General features: G+C 44.0%; 1 protein-coding gene across 1 annotated transcript in view; it reads right to left on the bottom strand.

The window, feature by feature from the left end:
* Positions 1-27,093, bottom strand: part of LOC112254453 (galactosylgalactosylxylosylprotein 3-beta-glucuronosyltransferase 2-like) — a 36,650-nt gene that overhangs the window by 9,145 nt on the left and 412 nt on the right. The window contains exons 1-2 of the mRNA XM_024427059.1: positions 26,344-27,093; positions 9,313-9,457 (exon numbers count right to left, since the gene is read on the bottom strand). The exon at positions 26,344-27,093 is cut by the window's right edge and continues 412 nt beyond it. Of these exons, the coding sequence (XP_024282827.1) occupies positions 9,313-9,457; positions 26,344-26,868 (670 nt within the window). The 5' untranslated portion in view covers positions 26,869-27,093. The remainder of the gene's footprint in view (positions 1-9,312; positions 9,458-26,343) is intronic.

Below are 27,093 nucleotides of genomic sequence, written 5' to 3'. Positions count from 1 at the left end.
ACAGGGAGTACAGGAGAGGGCTGAGAACGCACCCTTGTGGGGCCCCAGTGTTGAGGATCAGCTGGGTGGAGATGTTGTTTCCTACCCTCACCACCAGGGGGCAGCCCATCAGAAAGTCCAGGACCCAGTTGCACAGGGCGGGGTCGAGACCCAGGGTCTCGAGCTTAATGACAAGTTTGGAGTGTACTATGGTGTTAAATGTTGAGCTGTAGTCAATGAACAGCATTCTTACATAGTTATTCCTCCTGTCCAGATCGGTTAGGGCAGTGTGCAGTGTGATTGCGATTGCGTCGTCTATGGACCTATTGGGGCGGTAAGCAAATTGGAGTGGGTCTAGGGTGTCAGGTAGAGTGGAGGTGATATGATCCTTGACTAGTCTCTCAAAGCACTTCATGATGATGGGGGTGAGTGCTACGATAGTCATTTAGCTCAGTTACCTTAGCTTTCTTGGGAACAGGAACAATGCTGGCCCTCTTGAAGCATGTGGGAACAGCAGACTGGGATAGGGATTGATTGAATATGTCCGTAAACACACCAGCCAGCTGGTCTGTGCAAGCCTTGCGAGGGTTAACGAGGGTTAACACGTTTAAATGTTAACTCATGTTGGGAATGGGGTGTGCTAATGGCTGCATGAAATAGCGTATTATGTGTCCTTGCCTCCTTGTTCTATCAGACATATTACTGAGAAATAAATGATACCACAGTGAAAGCCCAGAAGCTATAACAGGTTTGATAAATGAATATGAAAGCCATTACAAGATTGACTCTTAATCTCTTAACCTGCAGCTAAAATGGTATGAAGATTAGTGCATCTGTTAGCAATGCCCGCCTGTTATCAATGCAGTTTCTGTCTCAATAGTTTCGTCCAGCTTCCTTTCCTTGCTTCATTTCCTTGTGTCCTTTTCTCTATGGTTCTGCTTCTGTGCATCATATGTAAAGTAGTGAAAGTCTACACACCCTTTGCACATAACATGATGCTGCCACCACAAAACTTGAAAATACACAGGGTTTCACTCTGAGCTATGTTGTATTGGATTTGACCTGATCCTGTAGATTAACGTTTTTGATGTTTTGTCTTGCAGTAGTACTTAACAAGAAGACATACTATTGGAAAATGTCACCGGAGGGGATGGCTGCAGTTTTACAGGCTCCTAACCAATTGTGCTATTTTGTGTGTTTTTTACGCATTGTTTGTAACTTATTTTGTACATAATGTTCATGCTACCGTCTCTCATGCCCGAAAAGAGCTTCTGGATATCAGACTACTCACCTCGAACTGGACAAATCTCGGAAAAGGCACAAATCTCCATCATTCACATTAAGGAAAGGAGATACCCGGGGGTGCAGATCAGGGAGCCTTGTGAGAATTAGTCGGCAAGTGGGTAACCTGCCTCTACCATCTGTTCTATTGGCCAACGTGCAATAACTGGAGAATAAACTGGATGAGCTCCGTTTGAGACTATCCTACTAACGGACTTTAAGATCTGCAATATCTTATGTTTTACCAAGTCGTGGCTGGACGACGACATAAACTTTCCAGTTTTTGGAAATAATATTAAGTTTGTCTTGAGATGTTGCTCGTCTTGAGGTATTGCTCACACACAGAGATGCGTACAATGCTCTCCCTCGCCCTCCATTTGGCAAATCTTACCATAATTCTATCATGCTGATTCCTGCTTACAATCAAAAACTAAAACAGGTATTAACAGTGACACGCTCAATATGGAAGTGGTCAGATGACACGGATGCATATTTTTCAAGCACAGACAGGAATATGTTCTGGGATTCATCCAATGGCATTGAGGAGTATATCACCTCAGTCCCCAGCTTCCTCAATATGTGCATTGATGACGTCGCCCCCGCGGTGACCGTAACATAACCCAACCAGAAGCCATGGATCACAAGCAACATCTGCACCTCGCTAAAGGCTGGAGCTGCCACTTTCAAGGAGCGGGATACTAATCTGGATGCTAATAATAAATCCCGCTATGCCCTGAGACGAACCATCAAACAGACAAAGTGTAAATACAGGACTAAGATTGAATTCTACTACGCCGGCTCTGTTCCTGACTAATTTGTGTTCACACTATCCATAGCTGATGTCAGCAAGACCTTTAAATAGGTCAAAATTCACAATGCCGTGGGGCCAGACGGATTACCAGGACGTCTACTCAGAGCATGCGTTGACCAACTGACAAGTGTCTTCACTGACAATTTCAACCTCTCTCTGACCGAATCTGTAATACCTACATATTTCAAGCAGACCACCATAGTCCCTGTGCTCAAGAAAGACTGTTGGAAAAGCATTCCTCATGTAGCTGGTTGAGAGAATGCCAAGAGGTTGTGCAAAGCTGTCACCAAGGCAAAAAGTGGTTACTTTGAAGAATCTCAAATAGAAAATATATTTTGATTTGTTTAACACTTTTTTGGTTACTACATGGTTCTGGGACACTGTGAAGTCCATGGAGAACAAGAGCACCTCCTCCCAGCTGCCCACTGCACTGAGGCTAGATAACACGGTCACCACCGATAAATCCATGATTATCGAAAACTTCAACAAGCATTTCTCAATGGCTGGCCATGCCTTCCGCCTGGCTACTCCAACCTCAGCCAACAGCTCCGCCCCCCCCGCAGCTACTCGCCCAAGCCTCTCCAGGTTCTCCTTTACCCAAATCCAGATAGCAGATGTTCTGAAAGAGCTGCAAAACCTGGACCCGTACAAATCAGCTGGGCTTGACAATCTGGACCCTCTATTTCTGAAACTATCCGCCGCCATTGTCGCAACCCCTATTACCAGCCTGTTCAACCTCTCTTTCATATCGTCTGAGATCCCCAAGGATTGAAAGCTGCCGCAGTCATCCCCCTCTTCAAAGGGGGAGACACCCTGGACCCAAACTGTTACAGACCTATATCCATCCTGCCCTGCCTATCTAAGGTCTTCGAAAGCCAAGTCAACAAACAGGTCACTGACCATCTCGAATCCCACCGTACCTTCTCCGCTGTGCAATCGGGTTTCCGAGCCGGTCACGGGTGCACCTCAGCCACGCTCAAGGTACTAAACGATATCATAACCGCCATCGATAAAAGACAGTACTGTGAAGCCGTCTTCATCGACCTTGCCAAGGCTTTCGACTCTGTCAACCACCATATTCTTATCGGCAGACTCAGTAGCCTCGGTTTTTCGGATGACTGCCTTGCCTGGTTCACCAATTACTTTGCACCAATTACTTTACTACTTACCCTCGTAAAACTGACTATCCTACCGATCCTCGACTTCGGCGATGTCATCTACAAAATTGCTTCCAACACTCTACTCAGCAAACTGGATGCAGTTTATCACAGTGCCATCCGTTTTGTCACTAAAGCACCTTATACCACCCACCACTGCGACTTGTATGCTCTAGTCAGCTGGCCCTCGCTACATATTTGTCGCCAGACCCACTGGCTCCAGGTCATCTACAAGTCCATGCTAGGTAAAGCTCCGCCTTATCTCAGTTCACTGGTCACGATGGCAACACCCATCCGTAGCACGCGCTCCAGCAGGTGTATCTCACTGATCATCCCTAAAGCCAACACCTCATTTGGCCGCCTTTCGTTCCAGTTCTCTGCTGCCTGTGACTGGAATGAATTGCAAAAATCACTGAAGTTGGAGACTTTTATCTCCCTCACCAACTTTAAACATCTGCTGTCTAAGCAGTTAACCGATCGCTGCAGCTGTACATAGTCTATCGGTAAATAGCCCACCCATTTTTACCTACCTCATCCCCATACTGTTTTTATTTATTTACTTTTCTGCTCTTTTGCACACCAATATCTCTACCTGTACATGACCATCTGATCATTTATCACTCCAGTGTTATTAATCTGCAAAATTGTAATTATTCGCCTACCTCCTCATGCCTTTTGCACACAATGTATATAGACTCCCTTTTTTTCTACTGTGTTATTGACTTGTTAATTGTTTACTCCATGTGTAACTCTGTGTTGTCTGTTCACACTGCTATGCTTTATCTTGGCCAGGTCGCAGTTGCAAATGAGAACTTGTTCTCAACTAGCCTACCTGGTTAAATAAAGGTGAAATAAAAAAATAAAAAAATAAAAAATATGTGTTATTTTATAGTTTGATTTCTTCAATATTAGTTTTCAATGTTGAAAATAATAAAAAGAAAAGAAAAACCCTGGAATGAGTAGGTGTGTCCAAACCTTTGACTGGTACTGTATGTGAGAATGCTGTTCATTGACTACAGCTCAGTGTTCAACACCATAGTGCCCATAAAGCTCATTAGTAAGCTAAGGACCCTGGGACTAAACACCTCCCTCTGCAACTGGGTCCTGGACTTCCTGACAGGCCACCCCCAGGTGGTAAGGGTAGGCAACCGCACATCTGCCACGCTGATCCTCAACATGGGGGCCTCTCAGGGTTGCATTCTTAGTCCCCTCCTGTACTCCCTGTTCATCCACGACTGCATGGCCAAGCACAACTCCAACACCATTATTAAGTTTGCTGAAGACACAACAGTGGTAGGCCTGATCACCGACAACAATGAGATAGCCTATAGGGAGGAGGTCAGAGACCTGGCAATGTGGTACTAGGACAACAACATCTCCCTCAATGTGAGCAAAACAAAGGAGATTGTGGAATACAGGAAAAGGAGGGCCGAACACGCCCCCTTTCACATGGGAGCGGGTCGAGAGTTTCAAGTTCCTTGGTGTCCATCACCAACAAACTATCATGGTTCAAACACACCAAGAAATGTTTAAAGAGGGCACGACAACGCCTTATCCTCATCAGGAAATTGAAAAGACTTGGCATGGGTCCCAAGATTCTCAAAAAGTTCTACAGCTGAACCACTGAGAGCATCCTGACTGGTTGCATCACCGCCTGGTATGACAACTGCTCCGCATCCGACCGGAAGGCACTACAGAGGGTAGTGCGTACGGCCCAGTACGGCACTGGGGCAAAGCTTCCTAACATCCAGGACTTATATACTAGGCGGTGTCAGAGGAAGGTCCCAGAAATTGTCAAAGACTCCAGTCACCCAAGTCATAGACTGTTCTCTCTGCTACTGCATGGCAAGCAGTACTGGAGCACCAAGTCTAGGTCCAAAATGCTCCTTTACAGCTTCTACCCAGAAGCCATAAGACTGCTGAACAGTTAATCAAACGGCCACCCGGACTATTTGCATAGCCTCATTATTGTTTTTTATATTGTGTTACTTCTTTAATTTTTTACTTTAGTTTATTTAGTAAATATTTTATTAACTGCATTGTTGGTTAAGGGCTTGTCAGTAAGCATTTCACGGTATTCGGTGTATGCGACAATTCAAATTTGATTTGATTTGATACGCAATCAAGACATCTTCATTTTGAAATGTTTTATTACTTACCAGGTAAAATAAGGGTAGAGATGTACAGAATTGTGTGTGTGTGTGTGTGTGTGTGTGTGTGCCTGCACCAAAAGAATACTAAACCATCTCCTCATTCTCTGGTCCAATTGTGGCCTATTAAATGGGATGGAGTAGAGATGGGACAGCTTAGTTGGCTCATTTGGCTGCCAACAATAGCCTCCAATACCACAATACAAGTTATTAAGGCAAAAGCTGCAATTTATTCACTGCTCAGCACTGCCCATTCTACATTGGATGTATAGTGATTAAAGGGGGTTATTGTGCATGCGTATGCAAGTGTGAGCACACGTGGGTGTACGTGTGTATCTGTGTCTTTTGTGTGTATCACTTGTCTGGCTGTGTCCATTTATGTGCACTCTTGAGTGTTAGTATGTGTGGTTAGTGGGACCATTCATGCCGCAGGGGCCACTAGATGGGTTTGTTTTGTGCAGAGAGCAAGAGAGAGATAGGAGAAAGAGTGAGAGGGGGCTGAAGTGGTGAGCAGCATCACGGCGTCCCACTTTACTTTTAAATGTGCTTGCAGAAGCTTGTCCCTGACTGACCCTTTCAGAGAGGGAACGAAAACAGTCTCCCACTCCCCAAACGCAAAAGGCCATTAATTGTGTGGAGCAGTTTACACCACCAAGTTGGGATGCATTCCAAACTGAAAACGTTATGACTATAACTATTGTTTCCTGAAAGAGGGAGTGGGGTACAACACAGCTATCGGGAGTTTGTGCGCTACGGACCTCTACTGAAGAACATTAGAATCATGCTTGACAAGGCCAATGAACACAGGGCCTCACTGGAAGCCCCGCCTTCCACAGGTGATAAACACCAGGCACAAATTCATTCTTTCAATTCAGTACCACTCTTCCCCAAGCCCAGAACTGGGCGGAACGGGTCCGAACAGCTGTTGTACCTCGTTTCCCTCCTTCAGAAAACAGTAGCTATAGTCATAACTGTACATTCCCTTTCAGTCTGACAACTCGGTACAACACAGCTATGGGGACATGAAATCACATTCTGGCCCGACTTTTGCTGACACAATATGAAATGGCCTACCGGCAAACTATTCGGAGTTCCAACCCAATAGGAAATCCTCCTGTACCTGAGTGTTTCACAATCTGCGCGCTCCCTAATGACCCTCTCCTGCCCCAGCCATAAGAGCAGATTGACAGATTTTTCACCTTGCCTGCTCGGGTATTAGTACCAGCGACCTTTCGATTATTGGCCCAATGCTCTAACCCCTAGTTACCTGCTGTCCTAGGCTACCTGCACCCAAATCCCGACTGCACATACCTTTTAAAAACTGCACTGCCAGGGGATGAGCCCCTGGAGTGGCACCATCAATTCCCACATGACATGCTGAAATAACCCCTGTATGCTTGTAAAAAAAAAACTTTATCATAGAGGTTATCATGCCCACCAGTCATAGGTACCGGTGACACTGCACATTGTAACCCAGCTGGAAAAAGGGACAGACAGCTCTGACAAATGTACCCCATCTGTGATAACAGACAGGGCGATACATAATTGAATCCAATTCCCAGGAATGAAACGCATTGACCAGGAGACAGACAGCTCATTTTGGAGTTCATAAGAACCACAGCGACTGTGTGGGGGATAAAAGCATGATTTCCAACCACCTACCGAGTCCATAATCTGTATGACTAAGCACCTCAAAGGGACCAGTGAGCTAGAGGGAGGAATCAGCAATGAATCCAGTAATATGCCACCTGTGGGGAGGGGTGTGCTCTTTGGACAAAGAGCGCCTGGTACTGTATAGCCCGCCTGAAACCTGGCCCTTTTACGGGTATAGGAACTCCAGCAATGGCCGACAATGTACCCAGGTCGGCCATAGCCAAACACGGAGGCACTGTTGTCACAGTACCGTATGCTAGCCGACGTCAGCCATACGGCTTCTTAGTCTTGCTATGCCAGAACCCAGCTATCTGCATTATCCCTGTGGACTAGCACTTGCCAAGCCCGCTGCCAACAAGGAACTAGCCAAAGAACACGAGTGGCGTCTTCCTTCGGTCTCGAGAACCCCTCCGAATGCAACACGGTTCATCTAGAATAACCAAGCGACTGAAAGCTACGTATGCTAAACGAGAGAGAGAGAGAGAGCACGCTACACAAACAATTCCTCCATGGGAGGTAGGAATTGCCAGTGGCAGTACGCTAGCTCGCCTTGAAAAGTCAGCTAACCTGGCTAGCACGCTATGCGGCGCTGTTTAGCTAGCCTGATCCCGTCCACATAAAATTGGATTATCAACCAAGTCTGGGAAGAGAGGTGAACGGTGCTTGACTGAGGCAGGCACAGGCAGCAGGCAGGGAGTGTTCACTGACCCAGCTTCTTAGCCTTCATTGTTTTACTGAGTTACAGTTTGTATAAGGATATCAGTAAATTTAAATTAATTAATTAGGCTCTAATCTATGGATTTCACATGACTGGGAATACAGATATGCATCTGTTGGTCACAGATACAGTACCTTTGAAAAATAGGTAGGGGCATGGATCAGGAAAACAGCCAGTATCTGGTGTGACCATCATTTGCCTCATGCAGCGAGACACATCTCCTTCGCATAGAGGTGATCAGGCTGTTGATTGTGGCCTGCAGAATATTGTCCGATTCATCTTCAATGCCTGTGCAAAGTTGCTGGATTTTGGCGGGAACTCAAACACGCTTGGAAGTACTGGGACATTTCCAGCTTCCAGGAATTGTGTGCAGAGCCTTGCGACATGGGGCAGTGCATTATTATACTGAAAAAGGAGGTGATGGCGGCGGATGAATGTCATGATAATGGGCCTCAGGATCTCGTCACGGTACCTCTGTGCTTTCAAATTGCCATCAAGAAAATATATTGTGTTTGTTGTTTGTAGCTTATTGCTGCCCATACCATAACCCACCGCCACAATGGGGCACTCTGTTCACAACATTGACATCAGCAAACCGCTCGGTTGGTTACGACGCCAAAATTGCAGTCAGGTCAAGACCCTAATGAGGACGATGAGCACACAGATGAGGTTCCATGACAGTTGACAGTTTGTGCAGAAATTCTTCAGTTGTGCAAACCCACAGGTTTATCAGCTGTCCGGGTGACAGGTCTCACACGATCCCGCATGTGAAGAAGCCGGATGTGGAGGTCCTGGGCTGGCGTGGTTACACGTGGTCTGCATTTGTGAGGCCAGTTGGTCGTACTGCCAAATTCTCTAAAACAACATTGGAGGCGTCTTACTGTAGAGAAATTAACATAGAATTCTCTGGCAACAGCTCTGTTGGACATTCCTGCAGTCAGCATGCCAATTGCATGCTCCCTCATAACTTGAGACATTTGTGGCATGTGTTGTATGACAAAACTGCACATTTTAGAGTTGCCTTTTAATGTCCTCAGCACAAGGTGCACTTGTGTATTGATCATGCTTTTTTAATCAGCTTCTTGATATGCCACACCTGTGAGGTGGATGGATTATCTTGGCAAAAGAGAAATGCTCACTAACAAGAATGTAAGTGTACACAATTTGAGATAAGTAGTCATTTTGTGCGCATGGAACATTTCTGGGATTTTCATTTCAGCTCATGAAACATGAGACCAACAATACATGTTGCATTTACATTTTGGTTCGTATAGTTACCAACCCTTAACTCGCAACATCCAGAAGGATGACTACACCCTCCTTAAGTGGGACAATTAAGTTGGAGCAAAGCCTGATAAATGTAGTCTTCCAATGTTTAAAAAAAAATAAATGTGAGTCACGGTGTTCATTGGCAATGTCAGGCATGATTCTAATGTTCTTCAGTAGAGGTCGCTAGCGTACAAACTCCCAATAGCTGTGTTGTAAGAAGTTGAACAACTGAAAGGGAACCACTGGTGTCTGTTCCTCTACCGTAGATGACTAACCACAGTAAATGCACTTTACCTGCCATGTCGATAGCGAAGGGACGGTCGGGCCTCCAGCCAGTGTACCAGCCCACCACTTTGCCCTTCTCCACTATGGGACGCTCGTACCGCCGCCCACTGACCAGCCCCACTGGCCACACTGACACACCCCGTGTTGGACGCATCTAGAGAAACAGAGAGGTGGAGAGAGTTAGACACACAAACACAAACACATAGAAGCCCCATGGGCCTCACAGACAGACACACTGATCCGAAAACACAGGAGAGGTCAAAGCAATAGGATTATTGGTGTGAATTTTCTCTAGGCTTGTCCAGCTCTTTTATAACAGTGTAGACAGAGGATAGCAGACAAGAAGGCTGTTTTAGACTTTTGAGATGTGTAGCCCCCCCAAAAAAGATACATCTGTGAAGTTGATCAACAACCACATTTATTTTATGGAAAATAAAAAATATTCATTTTTTTGTATTATTTTCAGTGAAAAATACAATTTTCCAAGAAAAATGTGTACCCACACACTGAAGGCTGCAAACGTCTGTGTACGCTATCCCTGATAGAGTGATAAAAATACAACAAATGAAACATTTAAGTACGTTTTATGCAACATCTTTTTGAGTGCAGACTCATCACACCCTTTTGCTTATCTGAAATTATGGGATTTACACACCAACCAAACTTCTGGGAGAGCACTATGGTCCCCTTTTGATTAGCTTTTGTGGAAAAGCAGAGATGTCTGGTGAAATGTGAAAAGAGGAAAATAAGCTTGGCTAGACGGCTTTCTTCTCTGGATTCTACACTAAATGAAATAGCAGAGTAGAACAAGGCCTGGGTACATTGTCACTGCGAATGAATCCACACACAGACGGGAGCAGTGTAGACCCAGACTCTGTGTGTGTGTGTGTGTGTGTGTGTGTGTGTGTGTGTGTGTGTGTGTGTGTGTGTGTGTGTGTGTGTGTGTGTGTGTGTGTGTGTGTGTGTGTGTGTGTGTGTGTGTGTGTGTGTGTGTGTGTGTGTGTGTAGTTACTACTGTTAAGTCCAAAATAATTGGCATCCTTGATAAAGATGAACAAAAAAGAGTATAAAACAAATAATACATATACTGAGCTATATTGTATGCTCAAAAACAAGTAATTATTTTTTTATCTGAAAAAGATAGTGGTCAAAAGTATTGGCACCCCTGTTTTCAATACCTTTCAGTAACTCACCTTGCCAGGATAACGGCACAGAGCCTTTTTCTAAAAATAATTATGAGATTGGAGAACATTGGGAGGGATCTCGATCATTCCTCCATAAAAAATCTTTCCAGATCCTTGATGTCTTTCGTCTGCACTTCTGGACTGCCCTTTTCAATTCAAACCACAGGTTTTTAATGGGGTTCAAGTCCAGAGACTGAAATGACCATTGCAATTTTGATTTTGTGTTCTTATTAAATCTCGTAAAAGATTCTAGTCTCAGTGCCGTTATCTTCCAAGGTGAGGTATTGAAAACGGGTGCTAATCGTTTTGCCCCGTCTCTTTTTGAGAAAAAATATTTAATTACTTGTCAAACAAAACACACTTTCAGGTCTTGCCATAGATTTTCCAGTAAATCAAAAGTGTAACTCGGCCACTCAGGAACATTCACTGTCTTCTTGGTAAGAAATTCCAGAGTAGATTTGGCCATGTGTTTAAGGTTATTGTCCTTTTGAAAGGTGAATTCATCTCCAAGATTTTGCCTTTGCATAGCTCCATTCTGTTTATTTTTGTTCCTGAAAAACCCCAGTCCTTAAGGATTACAATCATACCCATAACATGATGCAGCCACCACTATGCTTGCAAATATGGAGAGTGGTACTCACCAATGTGCTGTATTGGGTTTGCCCCAAACATAACACTTTGTATTCAGGAAAAAGTTAACTGCTTTACCACATTTTTTGCAGTATTACTTTAGTACCTTGTTTCAAACAGTATGCATGTTTTGGAATATTTTTATTCTGTACAGGCTTCTTTCTTTTCACTCAGACAATTAGGTTAGTATTGTGGAGTAACTACAATGCTGTTGAACCATCCTAGGTTTTCCCCTTTCACAGGAAATAAATTCTGTAACTGTTTTACAACATTGGCCTCATGGAAGGGCCTAAGGCACTGCAGTCTATAGCACTGCATCACAGTGCTATCTGCGTCACTACAGATCCTGGTTTGATACCAGGCTCTATCACAGCCGGCCACGACCGGGAAACCCATGAGGCGGCAGGACCAGCGTCGTCCGGGTTAGGGGAGGATTTGGCCGGCCGGGTTGTCCTTGTCCCATTGCGCTCTAGCGACTCCTGTGGCGGGCCAGGCGCAATGCACGCTGACACGGTCACCAGGTATATGGTGTTTCCTCCAACACATTGGTGCGTCTGGCTTCCGGGTTAAGCAGGCATTGTGTCAAAAAGCAGTGCGGCTTGGCGGGGTTGTGTTACGGAGGACGCACGGCTCTCGACCTTCGCCTCTCCCGAGTGCGTACTGGAGTTGCAGCGATGGGACAAGACTGTAACCACCAATTGGATATCCCGAAATTGGGGGAAAAAATATATAAAACCCCAAAATATATATATATATATATATATATATATTTAAAAAAAAACATTGGAATCATGGTGAAATCCCTGAGCAGTTTCCTTCCTCTCCGGCAACTGAGTTAGGAAGGACACCTGTATCTTGTAGTGACTGGGTGTATAGATACACCATCCAAAGTGTAATTAATAAGTTCACCATGCACAAAGAGATATTGAATGTCTGCTTTTTTTGTCCAACTACCAATAGATGCCCTTCTTTGCGAGCCCTTGGAAAACCTCCCTGGTCTTTGTGGTTGAATCTGTGTTTGAAATTCACTGCTCGACTGAGGGACCTTACAGATAATTGTATGTGTGGGTTACAGAGATGAGGTAGTGATTCAAAACATATGTTAATCACCATTATTGCACAGAGTTAGTCAATGCAACTAATTATCTGCCTTGTGTCGTGGCCATGACACTTGTTAAGCACATTTTTACTCTTTAAGTTATTTCGGCTTGACATAACAAATGGGTTGAATACTTATTGACTCGACATTTCAGCTTTTCATATTTAATTCATTTGTAAGAATTTCCAAAAATCATAATTTCACTTTGACGTTATGGTGTGTAGGCCAGTAACAAAAAAAATATAAATTTACTCCATTTCACTGTAACACAATAAAATATGGAAAATTCAAGGGGTGTGAATACTTTCTGAAGGCACTGTAATATGCTTGCTTGTGTGTGCATATGTACCCTTGTGTGTGTACGCTTGTGTGTGTGTGTACTATTTCATTCCTTATTCCAGCCCCACTACGGATCCCATTCTAGTGCAATTCTCTTTTCAGAACACCAAACCACCTGGAGGAAGTCACTTGTAAGGGGCAAATCATACAAGGCAATATTTGATTACATAGCGACAATGTCGCTGTGTGATTCTTCACACAAACGGTCAGGGCAGGGCCTACATCTTTCGTGTCTCCTCTCTCACTCTCAGCACTCAACAGACTGTTGGGAAGGCTCTCTCTCTCTCTCACTCTCTCTCTCTCTCTTCCTTCTTCTCCTCCTTTACCCCTGAGCGATGGACACATCTTTGAAGCCCTCTCTTCTAACGCTGTGGCCCTTGACCTTGCGCGACACTAAACACCCCCCCCTTTCTGTTTCCGCTACGACTTTTGTGGATGAATCATATAGATGACACTAGGGAGCAGCAAAAGAAATGAGTGGACATTCATTTGGTTCTAATTCGGTTTTGTCCAGCTTCTGTGGCCCATTTGGATATGCATAATTCCTCCAATTAATTGAGACTAAGGGATGGTTCAGGTGTTTAAAATGCATCCTTAAAAATGCAAAAATGCAATTTTTGAATTACAAATGTACTTCTTGCCCTACCCACAAGGCACTCCTATAAGTCTGACATGATCGGATAGTTGTGAGCAATATAGTGGAAATTCCACCCAGCCTTTCAGTAGGAAACGTCTATCATAGTGTTGCTTCTCTCGGATACTATCAGATCTACAGGAGTGCCTACGGGGGTAGCAGTCATATGTTAATCTGAGAGCATAGCATTGTGACGAGAGCAGTGGGAAGAAAGAACTGTGGTTTCATTTATCCAATCACATACAGATCAGTGATGACTTCAAAGGAAGTGAGGAAAGAAGGATGAATGTTCAATTGGACCAGCGCCTCAATGCGAAAAGCATAGGGAGACCTGGGATCTGTGAAGAGCGACTAAACGCTCCAGCCTCTGCAGCCATAGACCCAGACTGTCAAAACCAACATCAACCTCTAACACCTGAGTTCGTCAATACCCTTCAGACAGAATCCATCTGCAGAGAATTCTAGCTATAAAAGTGGAAAAGTGAATATTCAAAAATTATTGTTCTTGTGAGCCATAACATCCACTGGCTCTTTGATAGCAATTTGGGACATGGAGGAAACCAGAACCCATTCAATTGGAGTGAGACACTGTGGCGGAGTTCCTGGTCTCTATCTGAAAGGGAAGTACTGTCCAGAGGCATCATCTGACTGAGTGGTAGAGGCTAGAGCCAGGGGAACGGGGGGAATACAGAAGCTTACCATTTGACATGCAGCCATGTCATCTATCTAATATTGAGTAGCAACTTAGTCAGTGTATGCCTAGGCTGCCTTTGTTTACGCCATATTATTAACAGAGGTAATATATGAAGTGTATGCATATACAATTGGACTTTAAATGATGCAGTATAAATCCAGTATAAATGTGTTTCTCCCCCAGAGAAGAAGCTGTCATTTCATTGTATGCTCAAATGCTCTTTCGGATTTTAATCAAGCCTTCTCCATGTGTCATTAATATGCATAGCGGGAGCAATGAGAGAGCGAGAGGGAGAAAAAAAAGAATTAATCAAATTAGAGGAGAGAAAATTAAGAGGTTATGAAATTGTGATGCAATGATGCATGATGTGTTTGTGTGGGGGATTGTTTCTGTCTCTATCCTTTCAAACCAGCTGGGGGTGGATTGGGTTCAGGGTTGAAGGGTAGACAATGCCAGCATTTAGACAGACTCACACTGCTCCTGAGGGAATAGACAAGGACAGGGACGAGGAGGGTGGGTAGGACATGACAGGGATGTGAGAAAAGGAGGACAGAGAAGAGGGGGAGAGTATGGAAAAGGCAAGAAGGAAGGAAATGGGACAGGATGGAGGAATACATCTAATCACATGTTATTTGTCACATGCTTCGTAAACAACAGGTGTAGACGAACAGTGAAATGCTTACTTACGGGCCTTTCCCAACAATGCAGAGACAAATGGAAAAAGAATAGAAAAAAAGAATAACACGAGGACTAAATACACAATGATTAATGATAACTTAGCTATATACAATATATATATGTTCATGTGAGTAAGGGTAAAGTGACTAGGTAACAGGATGGATAACACAGGTTAGATAATGACCCTTTTTTTCACACTGTGAAAAAAGGGTCAATGCAAATAGTCTGGGTAGCTATTTGGTTAACTATTTAGCAGTCATATGGCTTGTGGGTAGAAGCTGTTCAGGATCCTGTTGGTTCCAGACTTGGTCAAATCGAATCAAATTGCATTGGTCACATGGTTAGCAGATGTTATTGCGAGTGTAGCGAAATGTTTGTGCTTCTAGTTCCGACAGTGCAGCAATATCTAACGTGTAATCTAACAATTCCACAACAACAACCTAATACACACAAATCTAAGTAAAGGAATGGAATAAGAATATATACATATAAGTATATGGATGAGCAATGACAGAGCTGCATAGACATATATACAAATGAGATGAGGGATGCAAGATATGTAAACATTATTGAAGTGGCATTATTAAAGTGACTAGTGATTCATTTATTCAAGTGGCCAATGATTTCAAGTCTGTATGTAAGCAGCAGCCTCTCTGTGTTAGTGAAGGCTGTTTAACAGTCTGTTGGCCTTGAGATAGAAGCTGTTTTTCAGTCTCTCGGTCCCAGCTTTCATGCACCTCTACTGACTTCACCTTCTGGATGGTAGAGGGGTGAATAGGAGGTGGCTCGCGTGGTTGTTGTCCTTGATTATCTTTTTGGCCTTCCTGTGACATCGGTTGCTGTAGGTGTCCTGAGGGCAGGTAGTTTGCCCCAGTAATGTGTTGTGCAGACCACATCACATTTTAGTACCGCACCAGCCTCTGGAGAGCCTTATGGTTGTGGGCAGTGCAGTTGCCATACCAGGCTATGAAACAACCCAACAGGATGTTCTCAATTGTGCATCTGTAAATGTTTGTGAGGGTTTTAGGTGACAAGCAAAAATTCTGTTGGGCCTTCTTCACCATACCGTCTGTGTGGGTGGACCATTTCAATTTGTCCGTGATGTGTACGCCGTGATGTGTTCCTCTTGTCCAGTTGGGAGAGGACAGTGTGGAGTACAATAAAGATTGAATCATCTGTGGATCTGTTCGGGCGGTATGCACATTTGAGTGGGTCCAGGGTGTCTGGGATGATGGTGTTGATGTGAGCAATGACCAGCAGTTTAAAGTTTTTCATGGTTACAGATCTGAGTGCTACATTTTATACATTCAGCAGCACTCTTATATAGAGTGATTAATAAGATAGCTAGGAGGGACAACCATACATCAAAGGCATTGAACGTACATTTTTCTTCAATAACCTAGCAACCAGTAGAGTCAGAGCTATAACAGGTTGGGGTGGGGGGTGGCGGTCAAGTGCAAGTGCTGGTTAAGTGCTTTTTTTTTGGGGGGGGGTCAAGGTGAGGAGGAGGATTATTTAAGATACTGTTTGAAGAGAGAGGGTTTCAAATGTTTTCAGAAGATGGGCAAGGACTTTACTGTACTAGCGTCAAGGGGAAGCTGGTTCCACCACTGGGGTATCAGGACAGAGAAGAGCTTGGAGTGGAAGGAGCAGGAGCTGCCCAGTCCAGGGGTGGGAAGGCCAAGAGACCAGAGGTGGCAGAACGGAGTGCTCGGGTTGGGGTGAAAGGTTTGAGCATAGCCTGAAGGTAGGGTGGGGCAGTTCCTCTTGCTGTTCCGTAGATACGTACCATGTTGTAGTGGATGCGAGCTTCGACTGGAAGCCAGCGGAGTGTGCGGAAGAGTGGGGTGATGAGAGAACATGGAAGGTTGAAAACCAGGCGGGCTGCTGGTTTCTGGCTAAGTTGCATGGAATTGATGGCACAAGCGGGGAGCCCAGCCAACAGCGAGTTGCAGTAGTCCAGACAGGAGATGACAAGTGCCTGGATTAGGACCTGCACCGCTTCCTGTGTGAGGTAGGTTCGTACTCTACCAATGTTGTAGAGTATGAACCTGCAGGAGCTGCTTTGATGTTTGCAGAGAACGACAGGGTGTTGTCCAGGGTCACACCAAGGTTCTTTGCACTCTGGGAGGGCGACACTGTGGAGTTGTCAACCGTGATGGAGAGGTCATTGAGCTGGCAGGCCTTCCCCTGGATGAAGTTCTGCGTTCATCAACCCTCTCACCTCCACCTTTCTCACCCCTCTATCGTCTTCACTACAATACCCTTCTCTTTCTCCCTTCTCCCCTCCATCCACTCAGCCACTGACAATTTCTCTCTGTGAGATTCACTCCTTTCTGCTTTAGCTCCCAGAGAGAAGAAAACTATCCAGTATGTAATTATGATAATTGCTCACATCGGTTTGATGGAATTGGATTTTGCTCTTCTGTTCTGTCTTGCGGTTCATTTGTGCCCTCTCTATGTGCCTACTGTACACTCCGAAATTATGGCCCTTGATTTAATTTGTCCTGACGATGTGTCAGTGTATTTCAAGTCCAATTCTTGTCACGTACGTATGCCTATCTTCACACCAATTAATAGTCTTCTCATTTCAGCAAGTCGTTTATACAAATGTTGAGGCGGGAGAGATCAAATTGTGTCATCTTCCTTTCAGCCATCAGTAAGCCAAATGGCCTGCCATTTCCTTCAAGCCTTTAAGTGAACAGGTTTATTTGACAAGCTGTCTGGTTGCAGTAGTTTTCAAGTCAGACCAATACATATTTCTGACTGACAGACTATGTTTAACTAAACACTTGGGAGACATTCAGTATTGACTACAATGCTGCAGTCCTAGCGCTACAGCTAGCTCACGACTCCCTACAGCCCGAGGGCAAAATGCAAACTCACCGAAAGTAGCCATCTAGCCTGGCTGTGAGTGGGGAGAGGAGAGAGGTAGGCTAGGCTATGATGTGGACGACTGTTTGCTGACACCCCATTTCGAGGCAGCAAAGCTGACCGGAATGTCTCGCACACATAATGATTTGCACCGAGCCGTGACTTGTTAATGCTTGAGAACAGAGAAAACATCCAATAATCTGTCTTTATGCAAATTGTTTCTGGATGGTTTCCTCTTCAACTCAGACATAATACATAAGAGATAAATAACAGAATCTCTTTCAGGTGTTGTTTCATCGCGTCTAGCATGATCAAATACCTCTTCTGAAATCAGTAAGCCTATAGTGAAATCACTCACTCACTTAGTATTAATTGAGTGGTGTTGGTATTGTGAGAGAATTGAATAGGATGCATTTATAGGCTATTCATAATGTTTTTTGCTCATTGACTACAAATTCAGTTCTAATGTGGTCTATTTCTATATTATTTATTTTGGACACAAAACTGCTATATGAAAAAATGTGCCTATGTTTGACAGCGGCACCATCTGTGCAATGCTAAAATCAACTGCGTAACAGGTTTGACAGGTTATTTCCACTATATGTCAGGTTATTAACACTATGACAGGTCATTACCAAACTACGACAGATTATTACCATGGAGAGGAGTTCTATAATGTCCTGGTTGAGGTGGGGCGAGCAGGCTGACTATCAGCCAATCAAATAACTATGATATTTACACATGCCTATCGTTGGAGCTGCGGCTAGACATTCGATTAGGCACAGATTAAGGCTCTTTATCTCCCCAAATCGTAACTTAAGACAAACTTTCCCAAACTTGTTGGGGCCGGCGACCCCTTTTTTTGATAGCACTTTCATTAGGGACCGCTTCAAAATCATAACACAGCTCCGACCTTTAGAGTGCGATTAAAAATAGCATACAAGGAGTTTTACTATGACTGCTGCAGGACATGACCGGACAAGATGGTGCCAACAGAGAGGGCCACCTCACATCTAGTCCTTAGGAACCTTTGCAGTATTTTGTTTTTTTAATGTATTATTCATTACATTGTTGGCCCAGAAAATCTTAAGTGTTATTACATACAGCCGGGAAGAACTACTGGATATCAGAGCGACATCAACTAAACAGCATTGCGACCAGGAATACAACTTTTCCGAAGCGGATCCTTTGTCCGAAACACCCAGGGCGTCTGAACTGATTCCAGAGGCTGACCCAAAACAACGTCCGGCCTTCTGGTCAGACTTCGGAAGCGCGCACCCCACCCACCACTTCCAAGTATATTACTCGCTAATGTCCAGTCTCTAGATGACAAGGTAGATGAAATTAGGGCAAGGGTTGCTTTCCAGAGAGACATCAGGGATTGTAACATACTCTGTTTCATGGAAACATGGGTCTCTCGTGATATGCTGTCGGAGTCGGTAGAGCCACTGGGATTCTTTGTGCGTTGCGCCGACAGAAATAAACATATCTCTGGGAAGAAGAAGGGTGAGGGTGTATGTTTCATGATTAACCACTCATGGTGTAATTGTAACAACATACAGGAACTCAAGTCCTTTTGTTCACCTGACCAAGAATTCCTTACAATCAATTGCCGACCGTATTATCTCCCAAGAGAATTCTCATTGGTTATTGTCACCGCCGCGTATATCCCCCCTCAAACCGATACCACAACGGCCCTCAAGGAACTTCACTGGACTTTATGCAAACTGGAAACCATATATCCTGAGGCAGCATTTATTGTAGCTGGGGATTTTAACAAAGCACATTTTAGAACAAGACCAACTAAATTCTATCAGCATATTGATTGATTGCAGTACTCGTGCTGGCAAAACTCTGGATCACTGCTACTCCAACTTCTGCGGTGCATACAAGGCACTCCCCCGCCCTCCCTTCGGCATATCTGACCACCACTCCAATTTGCTCCTCCCTTCCTATAGGCAGAAACTCAAACAGGATGTACCTGTGACAAGGACTATTCAAAGCTGGTCTGACCAATCGGAATCAACGCTTCAAAATGGTTTTGATCACGTGGACTGGGACATGTTCCGGATAGCCTCAGATAATAATACTGATTTATTTGTTGATTCGGTGAGTGAGTTTTTTAGGAAGTGCCTAGGAGATGTTGTACCTATTGTGACTATTAAAAACTACCCTAACCAGAAACCGTGGATAGAAGGCAGCATTTGCACAAAACTGAAAGTGCGAACCACCGCATTTAACAATGGAAAGTTGACTGGGAATATGGCTGAATACAAACAGTGTAGCTATTCCCTCCGCAAGGTAATCTAACAAGCAAAATGTCAGTATAGAGGCAAAGTGGAGTCGCAATTTAACGGCTCAGGCATGGGACATATATGGCAGGGACTACAGACAATCATGGACTGCCAAAAGAAAACCAGCCACGTCACGGACACCGACGTCATGCATCCAAACAAACTAAACGCCTTCTTTGCCCGCTTTGAGGATAATATAGTGCCACCGACACGGCCCTCTACCAAGGACTGTGGGCTCTCCTTCTCCATGGCTAATGTGAGTAAGACATTTAAGCGTGTTAACTCTCGCAAGGCTGCCAGCTCAGCGCAGACCAGCTGGCGTGTGTGTTTACGGACATATTCAATCGCTACCTATCCCAATCTGCTGTCAACACATGTGTCAAGATGGCCACCATTGTTCCTGTATCCAAGAAGGCAGAAGTAACTGAACTAAATGACTATCGCCCCGTAGGACTCACCTCGGTCATTATATAGTGCTTTGAGAGACTAGTCAAAGATCATATCACCTCCACCTTGCCTGTCACCCTAGACCCACTTCAGTTTGCATATGCCCCAATAGGTCCACAGACGATGCAATCGCCATCACACAGCACACATCCCTATCCCACCTGGACAAGTGGAATACCTACAGTTGAAGTCAGAAGTTTACATACACCTTAGCCAAATGCATTTAAACTCAGTTTATCTCAATTCCTGACATTCAATTCTAGTCAGTTAGGATCACCACTTTATTTTAAGAATGTGAAATGTGAGAATAATAGTGGAGGCTTTTCAGGCTTTTCAGTTCTGCCCACAAATTTTCTATAAGATTGAGGTAAGAGCTTTGTGATGGCCACTACAATACCTTGATTTTGATGTCCTTAAGCCATTTTGCCACAACTTTGGAAGTATGCTTGGGGTCATTGTCCATTTGGAAGACCCATTTGCGACCAAGCTTTAACTTCCTGACTGATGTCTTGAGATGATGCTTCAATATATCTACATAATTTCCCTTCCTCATGAAGCAATCTATTTTGTGAAATTCACCAGTCCCTCCTGCAGCAAAGCACCCCCACAACATGATGCTGCCACCCCTGTGCTTCACGGTTGGGATAGTGTTCTTCAGCTTTCAAGCCTCCCCCTTTTTCCTCCAAACATAATGATGGTAATTTTGGTCAAACAGTTTTATATTTGTTTCATCAGACCAGAGGAGATTTCTCCAAAAAGTACAATCTTTGTCCCCATGTGCAGTTGCAATGCGTAGTCTGGCTTTTTTATGGTGGTTTTGGAGCAGAGTTTTCTTCCTTGCTGAGCAGCCTTTCAGGCTATGTCGATATAGGACTCGTTTTACTGTAGATATCGATACTTTTGTAACTGTTTCCTCCAACATCTTCACAAGGTCCTTTCCTGTTGTTCTGGGATTGATTTGCACTTTTCGCAGCAAAAGGAAACCGAACGTGTCTCCTTCCTGAGTGGTATGATGGCTGCGTGGTCCCATAATGTTTATACTTGCAAATTATTTTTTTTGTACAGATGAACGTGGTACTTTCAGGCATTTGGAAATTGCTCCCAAGTATGAATCAGACTTGTGGAGGTCTACAATATTTTTCTGAGGTCTGGCTGATTTGTTTTGATTTTCCCATGATGTCAAGCAAAGAGGTACTACGTTTGAAGGTAGGCCTTGAAATACATCCACAGGTACACCTACGATTGACTCAAATAATGTCAAGTAGCCTATCAGAAGCTTCTAAAGCCATGACATTTTCTGAAATTTCCAAGCTGTTTAAAGGCACAGTCAACTTTGTGTATGTACATTTCTAACACATTTGAATTGTAAGTGAAATAATCTGTCTGTAACAATTGTTGGAAAATTAGATGTCCTAACCGACTTGCCAAATCTTGTGAAAATTGTGGAGTGGTTGAAAAATTAGTTTTAATGATTCCAACCTAAGTGTATGTAAACTTCCAACTTCAACTGTATGTAAGAATGCTGTTCATTGACTACAGCTCAGAATTCAACACCATAGTACCCTCCAAGCTCATCATTAAGCTTGAGGCCCTGGGTCTCAACCCCGCCCTGTGCAATTGGGTCCTGGACTTCCTGACGGGCCACCCACAGGTGGTGAAGGTAGGAAACAACATCTCCACTTCGCTGATTCTCAAAACTGGGTCCCCACATGGGTGTGTGCTCAGCCCCCTCTTGTACTCCCTGTTCACCTATGACTGCGTGGCCATGCACGCCTCCAATGCAATCATCAAGTTTGCAAATGGCACAACAGTAGTAGTCTTGATTACCAAAACAAACTAGACAGATAATAGGGAGGAGGTGATGGCATTCGGAATGTGCTGTTAGGAAAGCAACCTCTCACTTAATGTCACGAAAATAAAATGGGTTATCGTGGACTTAATGAAACAGCCGAGGGGGCATCGATGGAACAGCAGTGGAGAAGGTGGAAAGTTTTAAGTTACTCTGCGTACACATCACGGACAAACTGAAATGTTCCACCCACACAGACAGTGTGGTGAGGAAGGTGCAACAGCGCTCAGGAGGCTGAAGAAATTTGACTTGTCACCTACAGTGAGGGAAAAAAGTATTTGATCCCCTGCTGATTTTGTACGTTTGCCCACTGACAAAGAAATGATCAGTCTATAATTTTAATGGTAGGTTTATTTGAACAGTGAGAGACAGAATAACAACAATGAGGGAAATAAGTATTTGACCCCTTTGCAAAATATAACTTAGTACTTGGTGGCAAAACCCTTGTTGGCAATCACAGAGGTCTGCTGTTTCTTGTAGTTGGCCACCCAGGTTTGCACACATCTCAGGAGGGATTTTGTCCCACTCCTCTTTGCAGATCTTCTCCAAGTCATTAAGGTTTCGAGGCTGACGTTTGGCAACTCGAACCTTCAGCTCCCTCCACAGAGTTTCTATGGGATTAAGTTCTGGATACTGGCTAGGCCACTCCAGGACCTTAATGTGCTTCTTCTTGAGCCACTCCTTTTTTGCCTTGGCCGTGTGTTTTGGGTCATTGTCATGCTGGAATACCCATCCACGACCCATTTTCAATGCCCTGGCTGAGGGAAGGAGGTTCTCACCCAAGATTTGATGGTACATGGCCCCGTCCATCGTCCCATTGATGCGGTGAAGTTGTCCTGTCTCCTTAGCAGAAAAACACCCCCAAAGCATAAAGTTTCCACCTCCATGTTTGACGGTGGGGATGGTGTTCTTGGGGTCATAGGCAGCATTCCTCCTCCTCCAAACACGGCGAGTTGAGTTGATGCCAAAGAGCTCCATTTTGGTCTCATCTGACCACAACACTTTCACCCAGTTGTCCTCTGAATCATTCAGATGTTCATTGGCAAACTTCAGATGGGCATGTATATGTGTTTTCTTGAGCAGGGGGACTTTGCGGGCGCTGCAGGATTTCAGACCTTCACGGCGTAGTGTGTTACCAATTGTTTTCTTGGTGACTATGGTCCAAGCTGCCTTGAGATCATTGACAAGATCCTCCCATGTAGTTCTGGGCTGATTCCTCACCGTTCTCATGATCATTGCAACTCCAACGAGGTGAGATCTTGCATGGAGCCCCAGGCCGAGGGAGATTGACAGTTCTTTTGTGTTTCTTCCATTTGCGAATAATCGCATCAACTGTTGTCACCTTCTCACCAAGCTGCTTGGCGATGGTTTTATAGCCCATTCCAGCCTTGTGTAGGTCTACAATCTTGTCCCTGACATCCTTGGAGAGCTCTTTGGTCTTGGCCATGGTGGAGAGTTTAGAATATGATTGATTGATTGCTCTGTGGACAGGTGTCTTTTATACAGGTAACAAACTGAGAATAGGAGCACTCCTTTTAAGAGTGTGCTCCTAATCTCAGCTCATTGCTTGTATAAAAGACACCTGGGAGCCAGAAATCTTTCTGATTGAGAGGGGGTCAAATACTTATTTCCCTCATTAAAATGGAAATCAATTGATAACATTTTTGACATGCGTTTTTCTGGATTTTGTTGTCGTTATTCTGTCTCTCACTGTTCAAATAAACCTACCATTAAAATTATAGACTGATCATGTCTTTGTCAGTGGGCAAACTTACAAAATCAGCAGGGGATCAAATACTTTTTTCCCTCACTGTAAATCCCTCACAAACTTTTACAGATGCACAATTGAGAGCATCCTGTCTGACTACACCACCCCCTGGTATGGCACCTGCACCGCCCATAACCTCATGGCTCTTCAGAGGGTGGTGTCGTCTGCACAACACATCAACGGGGCAATCTACTTGCCCTCCAGGACACCTACAACACCTGATGTCACAGGAAGATCAAAAAGATCATCAAAGACAACAACTATCGTGCCACTACCTGTTCACCCCGCTACCATCCAGAAGGTGAGGTCAGGCCTCGTGCATCAAAGCTGGGACCAAGAGACTAAAAAAAGCTTCTATCTCAAGGCCACCAGACTGTTAAACAGCCATCACTAACACAGAGAGGCTGCTGCCTACATACAGACATAAAATCATTAACCACTTTAATAAATGGATCACTAGTCACTTTAATAATGCCACTTGAATAATGTCCTGCATTACTCATCTCGTATGCATATATTGTATTTCATACCATCTATTGCATCTTGCCTATGCCGCTTAGTCACTGCTCATCCATATACTTATATGTATATATTCTTATTCCATTCCTTTACTTAGATTTCTTTGTATTAGGGAATGTTGTTGAGGAATTGTAAGATTTCTTGTTAGATATTGCTGCACTGTTGGAACTAAAAGCATAAGCATTTCGCTACACTCGCAATAACTTCTGCTAGCCAGGTGTATATGACCCCCAAAAAATTGATTTGATTTGACTAACCAAGTCTTGGGGCCCCCTCTTCAAATCCAATCATTTCTTTCTAGTTTTCAAGGTAATTTCCTGCAATTCTACACATTTTCCAATGGGGCATAGAGACAATTTAGCAGTTTCAAATCTTAAATTACAGTGCATTTGTCACACCCTGATCTGTTTCACCTGTCTTATGCTTGTCTCCACCCCCCTCCAGGCTTCAGCCCTTTTTCCCCATTATCCCCTGTGCATTTATACCTGTGTTTTCTGTTTTTCTTGTTGCCAGTTCTTCTTGTCTCGTCAAGCCTACCGGTGTTTTTTCCCATACTCCTGTTTTTCTCTCTTGTCCCTGTTTTCTAGTTTTCCCGGTTTTGACCATTCTTCCTGCCCTGACCCTGAGCCTGCCTGCCGTTCTGTACCTTTCGGACTCCAGCTGGATTACTGACATCTGCCTGCCCCCTGTTTTTGAAATAAACATTTGTTACTTCGAACTGTCAGCATCTGAGTCTTATCCTGAGGTCTGATAGCATTTAGGTTAAAAACCTAAGGCCACCGTCTTGACAGTGAAGAGAAAACTTTTATGTTTTAAAGTACATTTCCTGCAATTGTACACATTTTGTCATGGGGCGTCGAAATTGTTGCAGTATTAAAGCAAGTTTGCCGTAATACTACATATCTTCCATAGGGTGGAGAGAAGATTTAACTATTTTCAAATTAATTTCATGTAATTTCTTTTAAAAATCAGTGGGGAGTAGAGAAAAAAGTGCAGTTTTAAAGAAAATATCCTGAAATTCTACACATTTTGCCATGGGGCGGAGAGAATATTTAGCAATTGTATAACTCATTTCATGCATTTCTAGAACATTTTCCGTGGGGCGGAGAGAATAATCTTCTGTTTTACAGCTAATTTCCTGCAATTCTACACATTATGTCATGGGGCATAGAGAAAATGTTACAGTTTTAAAGCAAGTTTGCTGTAATACTACACATTTTCATGGTGCGGAGAGAAGATTTAGCAATTTTCTAATTCATTTCATGCAACAACAAAAAAAAAATAATCAGTGGGGTGTAGAGAAAAAATTGCAGTTTTAGAGTAAATTTCCTGAAATTCTACACATTTTGCCATCGGGCGGAGAGAAGATTTTGCAATTGTATAACTAATTTCATGCATTTCTATAATCTTTTCCATGGGGTGGAGAGAAAAATGTTCAGTTTTACAGCTAATTTCCTACAATTCTACTTTTTTTTTGCCATAGGGTGGACACAATGTTTGCAGTTTTTAATGTGATATCTATGATCAATGGCGCCACCCCCCAGTCGGTTATTCGACCATAATTACGACAAATTTAGATAGCAGGCTGCTAGGCTAACTTACCAATCTAAAACGTTTTAGCTGACATGGGCTAATTGAGTGACTGTCAGTGACTGACATAACAAGCGAAAAACTGTTGATGCACAACCACATTTTTACATCAATGAGAGATGAGCCCCTGCTGTCGATTAGGTTATTTGAAGAGAAAATTATTTAGAAGATCACAGAGCCAACTTGCTCAAAACAAGTTTTAGGCAAATTAACTCTTGGGTTGAGTTATGTGCAGGTTTTTGTTCTATCCAGAATCAGTGTCTGGACACAGTGGCCCTCAAGGACCAGAGATGACCCTTGAATATATCCCAGGCTTATTTCAATACTTTGCCTGATTGCACAGATAGGCTATCTGAAAACTCTTGTACTAGAAAACTTTGTTGTTTGTGTGAATGACATCGCATGCCATGTAGCCTATCTGTCATTAATGTGCTTTATTACCTCTTCAAACAGTTCCAGACTGTATGTGTTGTCATCATCTGCGAAGAATACTACCCCCACATCCTTCCGAGAGCGATGTGACCGTAGCCACGATAGAGCCGTGTTCCTCTGCTCAGTAGCACGAGGCATCCCGGTCCGTTTGAACCGGCGGGGCGTAAAGATGTTCAAGTGTGTGTATGGCATCCCAGAGTGGGAGAGAAAGCTCGCCACCAGCTCTGTGCGCACGCTCGAGTCCTCCACTACGATCCAGTGGAAGCGAGGAACCTGGCAGAAGGTGTTAGCGAGCCGGGTAAGTTCAGCTTTCTGGACTGGCCGATTGTAGGTCGGAGTGATGGCGTAGATTACTGGGAGAGCGGAGCGATTGGCCCGAGGAAGTCTGGTTCTGTCATGCCGCTGTGCGCCCCCGGCGCGGCCCAGGACTGGACTTCGCACGGGTGTCCTCTTGGTGTCAATATCGATCATGATGATGACGATGAGGACCCAGGGCAGGAGAATGAAGAAGCGGCTGTAGAAGAGCGATTTCATTTTGCAGAAGTTAGGTGATAAACGGGCGGTGCACTCACTCTATCTCACTCACTCCATCACATCCAAGCATCCCACCACGATCGTGCAACAACATTTTGCAAGCTATTTTAAGAGACCACATAAGACCCATTTTTAGAAATTAAGACTTTGTTTATCTCCAATAAACAAATAAATATCAAAATTCATCCCGTTTAGGGTTATGAAAACATAGTCACGTCCGCGTCC

Source organism: Oncorhynchus tshawytscha, linkage group LG01 (genome assembly GCF_018296145.1).
Source record: "Oncorhynchus tshawytscha isolate Ot180627B linkage group LG01, Otsh_v2.0, whole genome shotgun sequence".
NCBI lineage: Eukaryota > Metazoa > Chordata > Actinopteri > Salmoniformes > Salmonidae > Oncorhynchus > Oncorhynchus tshawytscha.
This window is presented reverse-complemented; position numbering and strand designations above follow the sequence as displayed.